Genomic DNA, 14,279 nt, shown 5'->3' with positions numbered 1-14,279 from the left:
AGCTATGAGTTACTCGTTCATCTTTGCTACTGTGAAACGCGTCTTTTTCTGCTGAACAAGTGCTCATAACTCTTAATGTAAATATTTTAGTGCTTATGTTTACTAGACTTTTTTTTGCTTTAAATGATCATTTCTATCACTTGGTTTTGTTTCATTAAGTAGTTGGAAGTGATACACCTTCCATCTCTGTTTCATGCTGTTACTATAATGCTTAATGTAAAGACTGTGGTTTGCAGAGATGGGCACATAAGCCAGACGTTGATGTGCTCCGAGACTACATGGGACTGTTGATGGTGGGCCTAGCAGGGCAACCAAGAATGGCATCTGCATCTTTGTTGGCTCTCACTAAAGTTATCCATCACTTGAAAGGTGAGTTGTTATATCACCCTTATGTATAAGTATTTAGACGTCTGTTAGAAGTATTTGAAAGTTCTTACGACATTACATGTTGCAGATATAATTCCGGTTGATTTGGTTGAGCAAATGTTGGACAATGTTTGTCTTCTGCTGCTGTCCTCCACTCGTGAAATTGTCGTTTCTTGTCTCAGTTACATCAAGATGTTTGTAACTTCCTTCCCACCAAGTATTGTCACACCAGCTGTGCCCACAATTGTAAGTCTATGAACTTAATGGTAGTGAACCTTTTGTATTTTGCCATACATTCTCTCTTCTGCCAAATATGATAGCATGATTTCTGTTCCAGGTAAAAAGTTTTGTTGGCATGACAGAAGATTGCAAGAGACATTTTAGACTGAAGACACGAAACATACTTAGCAGATTTGTCCGGAAATATGATTATGACACAATAGCAAATATGATACCAAGCTCAGATACTGTCATGCACAAGCGATTAAAGAATATACGAAAAGTTCAGTCAAAGAAGAAGCGTGATAAAGAGAAAAGTGAGGTTGGGTCTTCTGATGATGATGAGGATGAACAATTCAAAATAAAAGGACAACCAAAGAGGTGTGTAACTTTTCATCCTGTGTTGGAAATTTAAATTTATTGTAGGTGAAGAAGAGTTTTTTACATTATCATTCTTCATCTTGTTTTTGGTTTCTTCCCTTTTGCACCTCCACAGCTTAAAAGGTGAAGACAAATTCAAACTATTTTTTATTGCCTCAATAACAGTTGCGTCATCTTGTCTTTGATTTATGATAAGAGTTTTAGCTTAACCTTCAGTTAAACATTGCTTACCCTTACACATTCAGTTTAACTTTTCTTCATCAAATAAAGTCCTAAGGTCATAATTTAAACTCAAGAACAGAGGTAAATAAATTTTCTTCAAGCATTTCTTGTCAAGTAAGTGTTATTACTAACCAGGAAAAATATACCAGTCAGTTAATTGATCTCAACATTTAGAGCATGCAGCTTAAGGAGCAAAAACTGTTACTACTACTCCATGTGTAATTATGTTACACTGAAATGTGTGTGTTGTGATAGCACTCGCAGCGGCCCTGAGTTTTAGAGGGTTTTTTTTCCACAGCTTTAATAAATTGTAGAAATGACATGTATAAAATCATAAGCTGTTTAATTTATTCTTTATTCTGCAAACATTTTTGGTTAAAGACTGTTATCAAGTGGCTAGTGACACCATCTCTCACTTGCTCTTCACTTCCTATTCACATGTAGGCTACAAAATAGTTATTGTTGCTGAACAGATAATTAATATTTGTATATTAATTGTATCTAGTTACTGTATCAAAATGGAATTGAAACTCTGTCACAAGTGTTGGAGGTGCTGAGTTGCAGACAGGCACAACAAAAAGACTGTCAGACAAAGCTTTCAGCCAAGTAGGCCTTCATCAGAAAAGACAACATTCACGCAAACACCTTTGTGCCAGAGGCTGTGGTTATGTGCATGAACTGCATCTCTCTCTCTCTCTCTCTCTCTCTCTCTCTCTCTCTCTCTCTCTCTCTCTCTCTCTCTCTGTGTGTGTGTGTGTGTGTGTGTGTGTGTGTGTGTGTGTGTGTTTGTGTGTTTTATCTATTCTGACGAATGTTGTGCCTATCTGTGACTCAGCATCTCTGTTATATGGTGAGTAACAACTATCCTTTTCATAATATTGTCACTATTACATCCTGGATTTTGCACTGTTTGATATCATCTCCACTAAATACTTGAAGTATTTTGCATGTGCTATATGTGCATTCCAAAGACACTCAACACGAATGAAGATAAATCTGATCTCGGTCAATTTTTAACGCTATTCAGTGACTGCCAACTTTAGCTAGCAGAAACACTGTGTTTAGTTCATCGGTTAGTCAATAAATAATAAGGTTTCTGCAGTACCCAGAAATATTGCTCCTGTAGGGTGCAGTACACAGGCTTGATTAGAACTACACAGGACTATCTCAGAACAAATAATGTTGATGAAACCCTACTAAAGACAGCTTCTCTTGAGCAAAAAGGTGACCACCAGTCTATTAGCAGGAAATCAATGAATTGTGAAAGTGGCCATTTAATCAGAGTGACAGTCAATCCAAGCAGTAAACCATTTGATCTTCAGACACCAGTGTAGCAGCATCATCCCTGTAGCAAAATATGAGTTGTTGTACTGTAATTTAATTCTGGCATGACAAACTTGCTTTGCATCTTAAATTGTGCCTATTTGTAGTTAGCTAATTTTACAATGTTGAACATGACACCCAGCTGTCACTATGGTTCAACTCAAGGGCTTTTGTCACACACTGTTGATATATGGCAAAGCAAATTTTCTCCTCCTATCAGGATGCAGAAGCTTCAGATTCAATTAAATAGAACTTTCAAGCAGTTTGTACCTCATTTGTCATTCCTACTTTCATAGGCATAGATGCACTAAGCACATTGTTGTCTGCTATCTTAGCTTGTCAGTAACTGAAAAACAACTTTTTCTAATGTGAAATATTGAACTGATCCAATTAAGACGCATACAACAAATGATGGCATTGTTTTCATCAGTGTTTAAAGTCCATTGTCTTCTTGGAAATTAAAAAATAACTTTTTCTGAATACTTAAATATTTATCATAAAATGGTTTCATTTTCTAAGATGACTTTAAGCAAATTCGCACTTCATTGACTACTAAGGCACTTTTATAACTTTGTTTAATTTATTCGTATTTTACAGTATTGAAGAAATTCTTGCAGAGTCAGATGACTCTGACTTTGAAGAGCATTCTGAAAAAAGCAAAGTTGTTTCTAAAAGGAAGAAACAACCAGGCACATGGATCAAAGAGGATGAGGAGTCATTCATTGATTTTACTGATTCATCAGCTGCAAAGAGAATTACAGGTACTCTAGTGGAAAAAAGATCAAAATTTTGATACACATAAGCAGCATTTTGCAACAATGCCTATTTAGTTCCCAATCATTGCAGATTTATTCAGATGAGTTAATATATTTGTTTATATTGTCTTAGCAAATGGAAAAAGGATAAATCATTATTTTCCTACAATTTCAGCAACAAATCCACGTTCTGTAGTCTCAAAAGAAATGCAGAGGAAGAAGGCATCATCAGATTTCAAGGTTGCTTCTGATGGGAGGCTAATAATTACAGAGGACAGTGATGATGAAAATGAGTCTTCAAATAAATTTAAGAAGCTTCACTTGAGTGACTCGGAGAGTGGTGAGTTACAGTTTCATTTATTTTAATACTTTTCTTGTATGTGATGCTTATTACTCTTTATGCCATATGACAAATATTGCAATGATGTTTCAAGGAAAACTGATGGTGCTCATCACAGCTAACATTTATATGCCAGCTAGCCCCACAGATGAAGAGATTGAAGAAATGTATGATGAGGTAGAAGGGATTGTTCAGATAGTTAAGGGAGAAAAAGAAATTTAATAGTCATGGGGGACCGGAATTTGATAGTAGGAAAAGGAAAGGAAGGAAAAATAGTAGGTGAATATGGACTGTGGGAAAGGAATGAAAGAGGAAGACGCCTGGTAGAATTTCACACAGAGCATAATTTAATCATAGCTAACTCCTGTTTTAAGAGTTGTGACAGGAGGTTGGATATGTGGAAGACACTGAAAGGTTTCATTCAAATTGACTATATAATGGTAGGACAGAGACTTAGAAACCAGATTTCAACTTCTAAGACATTTCCGGGGACAGATGTGGACTCTGACCACAATTTATTGGTTATGAACTGTAGATTAAAACTGAAGATGTTGATTTTGTTGTGAACAAGAAGGATTTTTCAGGAAATGGCCATACTATGCCACAAAGGAAAAGGATCTGATTACCTGTAGTAATTTAAGGAGATGGGACCTGGATAAACTTAAATAACCAGAGGTTGTAGAGAGCTCCAGAGGAAGCATTACGGAATGACTGACAAGAACAGGGGAAACGAATACGGTAGAAGAAGAATGTATAGCTTTGAGAAACAAAATGGGGAAGGCAGCAGAGGATCAAATATGTAAAAAGAAGAGAGCTTGTAGAAATCCATGGGCAACAGAAGAGGTATTGAATTTCATTGAAGAAAAGAGAAAATATAAAAAAAATTAAATGAGGAAGGCAAAAGGTAATACAAATGGCTAAAAAATGACATCAACAGAAAATGCAAAATGGCTAAGCAAGAATGGCTAGAGGACAAATGTAAGGATTTAGAAGCACATATCATAAGCCCCCCCCCCCCCCCCCCCCCCCCCATGAACCATGGACCTTGCAGTTGGTGGGGAGGCTTGCGTGCCTCAGCGATACAAATGGCCGTACCGTAGGTGCAACCACAACGGAGGGGTATCTGTTGAGAGGCCAGACAAACTTGTGGTTTCTGAAGAGGGGCAGCAGCCTTTTCAGTAGTTTCAGGGGCAACAGTCTGGATGATTGACTGATCTGGCCTTGCAACATTAACCAAAATGGCCTTGCTGTGCTAGTACTGTGAACGGCTGAAAGCAAGGGGAAACTACAGCCGTAATTTTTCCCGAGGACATGCAGCTTTACTGTATGATTAAATGATGATGGCGTCCTCTTGGGTAAAATATTGCGGAGGTAAAATAGTCCCCCATTCGGATCTCCGGGCGGGGACTACTCAAGAGGATGTCGTTATCAGAAGAAAGAAAACTGGCGTTCTACGGATCCTAGCGTGAAATGTCAGATCCCTTAATCGTGCAGGTAGGTTAGAAAACTTAAAAAGAGAAATGGATAGGTTAAAGTTAGATATAGTGGGAATTAGTGAAGTTCGGTGGCAGGAGGAACAAGACTTCTGGTCAGGTGACTACAGGGTTATAAACACAAAATCAAATAGGGGTAATGCAGGAGTAGGTTTAATAATGAATAGGAAAATAGGAATGTGGGTAAGCTACTACAAACAGCATAGTGAACGCATTATTGTGGCCAAGATAGATACGAAGCCCACACCTACTACAGTAGTACAAGTTTATATGCCAACTAGCTCTGCAGATAACGAAGAAATTGAAGAAATGTACGATGAAATAAAAGAAATTATTCAGATAGTGAAGGGAGACGAAAATTTAATAGTAATGGGTGACTGGAATTTGAGTGTAGGAAAAGGGAGAGAAGGAAACGTAGTAGGTGAATATGGATTGGGGCTAAGAAATGAAAGAGGAAGCTGCCTGGTAGAATTTTGCACAGAGCACAACATAATCATAGCTAACACTTGGTTTAAGAATCATGAAAGAAGGTTGTATACATGGAAGAACCCTGGAGATACTAAAAGGTGTCAGATAGATTATATAATGGTAAGACAGAGATTTAGGAAACAGGTTTTAAGTTGTAAGACATTTCCAGGGGCAGATGTGGACTCTGACCACAATCTATTGGTTATGACCTGTAGATTAAAACTGAAGAAACGGCAAAAATGTGGGAAATTAAGGAGATGGGACCTGGATAAACTGAAAGAACCAGAGGTTGTACAGAGTTTCACGGAGAGCATAAGGGAAAGAAATACAGTAGAAGAAGAATGGGTAGCTCTGAGGGATGAAGTAGTGAAGGCAGCAGTAGGTAAAAAGACGAGGGCTGCTAGAAATCCTTGGGTAACAGAAGAAATATTGAATTTAATTGATGAAAGGAGAAAATATAAAAATGCAGTAAATGAAGCAGGCAAAAAGGAATACAAACATCTCAGAAATGAGATCGACAGGAAGTGCAAAATGGCTAAGCAGAGATGGCTAGAGGACAAATGTAAGGATGTAGAAGCTTATCTCACTAGGGGTAAGATAGATACTGCCTACAGGAAAATTAAAGAGACCTTTGGAGAGAAGAGAACCACTTGTATGAATATCAAGAGCTCAGATGGAAACCCAGTTCTAAGCAAAGAAGGGAAGGCAGAAAGGTGGAAGGAGTATATAGAAGGTTTATACAAGGGCAATGTACTTGAGGACAATATTATGGAAATGGAAGAGGATGTAGATGAAGACGAACTGGGAGATACGATACTGCGTGAAGAGTTTGACAGAGCACTGAAAGACCTGAGTCGAAACAAGGCCCCCGGAGTAGACAACATTCCATTAGAACTACTGACGGCCTTGGAAGAGCCAGTCATGACAAAACTCTACCATCTGGTGAGCAAGATGTATGAGACAGGCGAAATACCCTCAGACTTCAAGAAGAATATAATAATTCCAATCCCTAAGAAAGCAGGTTTGACGGATGTGAAAACTACCGAACTATCAGTTTAACAAGTCACAGCTGCAAAATAGTAACGCGAATTCTTTACAGTCGAATGGAAAAACTGGTAGATGCAGACCTCGGGGAGGATCAGTTTGGATTCCGTCGAAATGTTGGAACACGTGAGGCAGTACTGACCTTACGACTTATCTTAGAAGAAAGATTAAGAAAAGGCAAACCTACGTTTCTAGCATTTGTAGACTTAGAGAAAGCTTTTGACAATGTTGACTGGAATACTCTTTTTCAAATTCTGAAGGTGGCAGGGGTAAAATACAGGGAGAGAAAGGCTATTTACAATTTGTACAGAAACCAGATGGCAGTCATAAGAGTCGAGGGCCATGAAAGGGAAGCAGTGGTTGGGAAAGGAGTGAGACATGGTTGTAGCAGCTCCCCGATGTTATTCAATCTGTATATTGAGCAAGCAGTAAAGGAAACAAAAGAAAAATTTGGAGTAGGTATTAAAATTCATGGAGAAGAAGTAAAAACTTTGAGGTTTGCCGATGACATTGTAATTCTGTCAGAGACGGCAAAGGACTTGGAAGAGCAGTTGAACGGAATGGACAGTGTCTTGAAAGGAGGATATAAGATTAACATTAACAAAAGCAAAACGAGGATAATGGAATGTAGTCAAATTAAATCGGGTGATGCTGAGGGAATTAGATTAGGAAATGAGACACTTATAGTAAAGGAGTTTTGCTATTTAGGAAGTAAAATAACTGATGATGGTCGAAGTAGAGAAGATATGAAATGTAGACTGGCAATGGCAAGGAAAGCGTTTCTGAAGAAGAGAAATTTGTTAACATCGAATATAGATTTATGTATCAGGAAGTCGTTTCTGAAAGTATTTGTTTGGAGTGTAGCCATGTATGGAAGTGAAATATGGACGATAACTAGTTTGGACAAGAAGAAAATAGAAGCTTTTGAAATGTGGTGCTACAGAAGAATACTGAAGATAAGGTGGATAGATCACGTATCTAATGAGGAGGTATTGAATAGGATTGGGGAGAAGAGAAGTTTGTGGCACAACTTGACTAGAAAAAGGGATCGGTAGGTAGGACATGTTTAGGACATGTTTTGAGGCATCAAGGGATCACAAATTTAGCTTGGAGGGCAGCGTGGAGGGTAAAAATCATAGAGGGAGACCGAGAGGTGAGTACACTAAGCAGATTCAGAAGGATGTAGGTTGCAGTAGGTACTGGGTGATGAAGAAGCTTGCACAGGATAGAGTAGCATGGAGAGCTGCATCAAACCAGTCTCAGGACTGAAGACAACAACAACAACCATAAAAACAACATCATAAGGGGAAAGATAGATGCCATCTACAGGAAAATTAGGGAGACCTTTGCAGAAAAGAGAACAACCTGTATCAATATCAAGAACTCAGACTGAAAATCAGTCCTAAGCAAAGAAGGGAAATCGGAAAGGTGGAGGGAGTATATAGAGCGTCTATGCAAGGGAGGGCAGTATTATGGGAAAGGAAGATGAGATGGGAGATACAATACCGCGTGAAGAATTTGATAGAGCACTGAAAGATCTAAGTCGAGACAAGGCCTCAGCAGTAGACAACATTCCTTTAGAACTACTGATAGCCTTGGAAGTGCCACCCATGATGAAACTCTATCATCTTGCATGGAGTGTGTGAATAAAACCAGCTTATGTAATCACCCATGGGCCTAGGTGGTATCACACTTGAAATCCTATCATTTCATCGTGGTTTAGCCTCTTTTCCTAGTGTCTGGCATGGCACTAATTGGTGTTTGCTTGTGCAGTGGCTGAACTGTTGGGGATGGGCCAGTGAAGTAGTGGCTGGCAATGTGTCTGTTACGAATCCATGAGTTCTGCAACTAGGAATGGTGTGTAAGACTGCACACATATTGTGCAGTTTTATTAATAAAGTGCTAAAGGCTCTAGACTTCTGTTTTGTTACTTATACAATGTTCTGGTAGCATAGTCTCCATCAAAAGAACATTAATGTCATCTTTTAAACTTTTTCCACTGCTCCACCAAGTATGGAATATTACTGAGTCCTGCCAAATGCCTCACTAGTAAAGTGAGCTTTATTAGATTCAAGATACCTCTGCTGGTTCCACATTGTCTACCTCTGGGATTGGTTGCCACCCTGAGAGAGTAACTTGTCCCTATGTTAGGGCGAAACCCGCAACCATACCTCATCATGATAAAAGTATATTACTCTCTGCAGTCCTATGTGCCCCATAGTGCATGTTGTGCCCCATAGTGCATGTTTCCACACCTCTGATGTCAAATAAGTATCTATGGGTTTGAAGCATACCAAGTGAGACTGACATGGCATGCATTGCTCGCACATCCTATTGCTAAAGTCCCCTTACTGCTCTTTTCAGATCTGTCAGCCCATTCTATGGGTGCAGTTCTGTGGCAGCATGTCAATGGAATCTTGGGAGCCCTTATCTTTTTCACCAAAAGATCAGCAGAAAAAGTGTTCTTCGCCATCATTCTATACAGAGCGCCTGGCTACCTCGAAGTCATAAATTATTTCAGGGTTTTGGTCAAAGGCTTTGTCTTCACCATATTTATGACTGTTGCCTTCTGAAATTCACATTTTCACAACCCCAGAACAACTATCCACCAGTCCAAATGAACCATATAAATTTCATTGCCCAGTTCATGACCGAAATTCGGTACATCAGTGGTGCCAAAAATGTGCTTGGTGGTGTTCTGTCCAGAATTTGTGCCATATTTTAAGACCGTAAATTTCAATTGATGACAGTGGCACAGAACAATGGTGCAAAACTCAAGGACCTGCTGCAAGAAGTGTCAAGAGCACTGTGACAAAGCCACATTCTGGCCATGGCCGTACCTATCCAAATTGCTCATCACCACATATTCCGCATCACTATGCCATTGCATGTTAGAGTTCTTGTATGGAAGTTGGTGAAGTGGTGGAAAAAGTCTTCAAGATAACAGTTGTGTTCTTCTGGTGAAAATAATGCCACCAGAATGTTTTAGATGTGGGCAAAACAGAAGTCTAGGCCCTTTGGCACTTCATCAAGAAACCTGTGGAATGACTGCCGTGTTACGCAGCCCATATGACATGTAGGGCAATTACAACAGTCCAGTGATGTTGTGTTAACTGTTTAGTGTATATCCTCTGGCACCACCAGCAACTGATTGTAGACCTTGACAAGAACTAGTGTGAAAAGAAATATACGACTGGAAAGACGCTATCCGAATCACTGGTTACTCTCTCCTAAGGGCAGATCGTGAAACACGACGTGAGGGTGGTGTGGGTGCCTATGTTCGCTCTGATCTGACACCTACTATACTATGCACATCGGATGCAAAGGGCAAAGGGGAAGCAGAGTTCTTGTTTTTCGAAATAAATACATCAAATCAGAAACTGTTAATCGGAGTAATCTATAAACCTCCAAACGTCGGTGCCATGTCCTCCTTTCAGTCTGCCCTGTCCTCGCTCGTGACACAGTATGAACACACAATCATTATGGGCGACACAAACATCGACTTACAGTTAAAATCTCCCTCTGCAGAAAAACTAAGGAGACTCTTCCACTCCAATGATATGAGTTTAACACCGCTGGACCCAACTCATCACGCACCACACAGCCACACACTCATAGTTACAATAGCAATAAAGCGACCAGATAACATAATTCGCACCAATCAGACATCCGGTCCGGGACTCTCTGCTCATGACGTGGTATTCTTAAATTACTCAATGCATACCACCAAAGAAAAATCTCACCTGGTAACCTACAGAAAACTAAAAAATGTTAACCATGACAGTCTTGCACCTCTGCTCAGAGGTGCAAGAGGGGAGGCAGTCCTGTAACAAATTTCACAATCAGACCACCCACTAAATTAGTGGGCTGGTTCTTAATGAAGTTAATTGACATCCCTTTGCATGATATAAGCAATGAATCGACTTTAGACGGAAAAATTTGGGAATTATGTCGCAAAATTATTACACTGTATGATAAACATGCTCCTCAACGCACTGTCAAGGTAAAAAGAGCTCCGGCTCCATGGCTCACCACTGCATTACGCCAGTTAATGAATAAACGTGATGCTGCACATGGGGCCTTCACGCGTAACCCAACTCCTGAGGCATATGAAGCTTATAGGAAACTCCGAAACAGAACTAAGCAAAGCGTGAGGAATGCCAAAATCAGACATGCCCGCTCTGTTGTATGCGCCATATAAAAACTTGCTGCACCGTGGAGAAAGCTGCGCAGTTTAGGTATAGGGAAGCGAAGATCTGACGCTGTTTATCAAGCGTCTGCAGAAGAATTAAACAATTTCTTCTCAACAGCTGTAAACTGCCACGCAGCGACAAATTACCAGCCCCAAGATATCAATCTCTCGAGAGACAAGTTTTTCCTAAAACATGTCACTACCGGCACAGTACACAAGGCAATTATGAGAATCTCTTCCGAGGCAGTAGGAAATGATGGAGTGAGCATTGGCATGATTAAGAACGTCGTAGGCACTATTATTCCAGTTATCACAGACATCTTCAACCTGTCTCTTGTCAGTAGTACATATCCTACTGAGTGGAAGCAAAGTTTAATTCAGCCTATACCCAAGACTGACAACCCCAAGTCGCCAGGTGACTACACGCCGATCAGCATTCTACCTGCAACATTTAAAGCCCTAGAATACATCGTCCATGAACAGCTGACGGATTACCTCAAAACTCATAACTCCCGTGACAAATATCAGTCAGGCTTTCGAAAGCACCATAGTACAGCAACTGCATTAATCAAAGTAACTGATGACATTAAACGTGCTGTGGACAGATGTGAAGCTACCATCCTAACACTGCTTGACTTTTGCAAGGCTTTTGATACAGTTGACTTTTATATACTACTAATTAAAATGAAACAGCTGAATTTCTCAAATAGCGCAATACACTGGTTCGACAGCTACCTCAAAAACAGAAGTCAACAGGTCATTTGTGGGTCGGAAAGGTCATCGTGGAAGAACGTGCGCTCTGGAGTTCCCCAAGGCTCCATCCTTGGTCCACTGCTCTTCTCACTGTACATTAATGATATTACTTCAGTGATCCACTCCTGCAACTACCATCTATATGCCGACGACATCCAACTGTACATAAGTGCAAGCCCCAAGAGCATTGCTGACGCAGTAGCGAGTATGAACGCAGATCTTGGCTCTGTTTCTCGATGGGCACAGAACCTAGGTCTGAAACTTAACCCCAAGAAATCCCAGGTCATACTTGTATCTCATCCAAAGTTAATCAGCCAGTACTTTCGCGAAACAGTCCCTCAAATACTCCTCAGTGGTACCCAACTACCATACCTAAAAACAGTGAAAGACCTTGGAATAATCTTGGATGAACACCTAAACTGGGAAAAACAAACAGTCACAGCTTGCCGTAAATCACTCTCCTCCCTACGTGCAATTCAAAAATTTAGAAAAATATTTCCAACCCATGTTAAATAAAAATTAGTCAAAACACTAGTCTTGCCTAATCTTTACTACTGTGATGTAGTTCAAGACAGCACAAATAGTGAAAATTCGAGATGCCTTGAGCTAGTGATGAATGCTTGCGTTAGATACGTGTGCAATATACAGTTGTATGATCATATCAGTCCTTCATACTCCCAGCTAGGTTGGATATGCCCACATAAGGCATGCAATCTTCACACGATGTTCTTACTTCATCGATTTCTTAGCCACTGGTGCCCCCAATACTTATCTTCTCACATTAAACACCTATCATCATTCCACGACCGCAGTACCAGATCGGATACGTCTAGCATCTTGGCTGTACCCTTACATAACACAAAATCTTTCTCCATCTTAGCCATACGACTATGGAACGCACTCCCCTGTTACCTGCGTCTTATCCAGAACCACTCAACATTCAAGAGGAAACTCAAAACTAACATATTAGGGATGGTATAGCCACCATTGTTGTGCCCCTCTCATCTCTTTCTTTCTCTTCTCCATCATAGCTTCGAATTTTACCATTCTATTTCTCTTCCTGTAACCTAGCTAACTCTTCTATATCTCTTTCACCCCATTCTATCATCTTATGTCTCTGCTCGCTGAGAATAACTCACAAGCTGCAAGAACGTAACGAGAATATTCCCAACTAGCAATAGGATTGACATTCATAAAAGAAAAATATGTTTCCTTTCATATACATGGTCATTACTACTATTATTATTATTTATTATTATTATTCTTGATTGTTATAATTATTTTTTTGATTGTTATAATTGTCATTGTACTACTGTTATTATCTCTATTTTTTTTCTTTAACATTAATGCTGTATAACATGTTATATGTCTTTAATGTTCTGTAGAAACTGAAATTCGTTCAATCTGAGTATGCATGGTTAGGTGTAAGAGAGGACCTGAAGGCCCTAATCTTGCCACGTAAAATAAATGCATAAATAAATAACAGGCAGTGGTCAGGAATCTTCAGTGCTGGGCTGTGCTTGCTTGAACCATAACATGGAATTCTCCCTTTGCAATCCCTAGTTTGTCCAGACTAAGGCTCTGTGGTAGAAAGAATGTGGGAGGACCAGCTTTGGTGGGCGTCCATCACACCCTGGTCGCATAACCAATGGAAGTTCTGCTCAGAGGTGAAAGAGGGGAGGCAGTCCTGTAACAAATTTCACAATCAGACCAGTGCACTAAATTAGTGGGCTGGTTCTTAATGAAGTTAATTGAACCCAGTCACAACTATGCTGCATATCAGGTATGAGTTCATAGGAGGACAGAAAACCTAGGAATGTAATTGAGTGGATGATGTCAGTGACAACACCTGCCTCTTGAAAGCTCGTCGCAAGCCTAGGTTCAAGTTTAATATCACTTAGCCTTGAGCTGCTAAGGAGTGACATGTTTGCTGCAACCAGACTGAAGTTTTTGCAGGGTCCTCACTGCCTCAAGAGTGCCACAGAGAATACACATACAGCTGAGCCAGTGCTGGGAGGGGGGGGGGGGCTTGGTGACTTTATCATGTGTTTCTGTTCAATTGATGGCCAATTTTCTGTTGCTGGCTTCCTCACCCTTTGGACAAGGGACACATTATTGCTTTCCTCAAACAGAAGCATGGTTATTTGCATTGCTGTGCTCTTTCTTGAAATCTCAATGATAGAAAATGTTCCCCCAGTGTAGTAGGTAAGGACTATGTTGGGCAAATCCACGTGAAGCAGTGGCTGCTGTTGCACAACATGGCCCCTATGGTGATAGGGATACTGATTTCCTCACTTTAAAAGGAACCAGCAGTGGTTAAGCCATCATGGACCATACAAACACATTTACATAATTTTTCATATGTACACTCTCCCCCCATGAACCATGGACCTTGCCGTTGGTGGGGAGGTTTGCATGCCTCAACGATACAGATAGCCATACTGTAGGTGCAACCACAATGGAGGGGTATCTGTTGAGAGGCCAGACAAACGTGTGGTTCCCGAAGAGGGGCAGCAGCCTTTTCAGTAGTTGCAGGGGCAACCGTCTGGATGATTGACTGATCTGGCCTTGTAACACTAACCAAAACGGCCTTGCTGTTGTGGTACTGCAAACGGCTGAAAGCAAGGGGAAACTACAGCCGTAATTTTTCCCAAGGGCATGCAGCTTTACTGTGTGGTTAAATGATGATGGTGTCCTCTTGGGTAAAATATTCCAGAGGTAAA

At 40.3% G+C, this 14,279-nt stretch overlaps 1 protein-coding gene across 1 annotated transcript in view; it reads left to right on the top strand.

Annotated features, from left to right (window-relative positions):
- LOC126355732 (RRP12-like protein) overlaps positions 1-14,279 on the top strand; it is a 157,211-nt gene that overhangs the window by 130,043 nt on the left and 12,889 nt on the right. Inside the window, exons 16-20 of the mRNA XM_050006101.1 lie at positions 237-369; positions 455-612; positions 704-966; positions 3,109-3,272; positions 3,442-3,606. Of these exons, the coding sequence (XP_049862058.1) occupies positions 237-369; positions 455-612; positions 704-966; positions 3,109-3,272; positions 3,442-3,606 (883 nt within the window). The remainder of the gene's footprint in view (positions 1-236; positions 370-454; positions 613-703; positions 967-3,108; positions 3,273-3,441; positions 3,607-14,279) is intronic.

The sequence above is a fragment of the Schistocerca gregaria genome, chromosome 3, assembly GCF_023897955.1.
Source record: "Schistocerca gregaria isolate iqSchGreg1 chromosome 3, iqSchGreg1.2, whole genome shotgun sequence".
Taxonomy (NCBI): Eukaryota; Metazoa; Arthropoda; class Insecta; order Orthoptera; family Acrididae; genus Schistocerca; species Schistocerca gregaria.
This window is presented reverse-complemented; position numbering and strand designations above follow the sequence as displayed.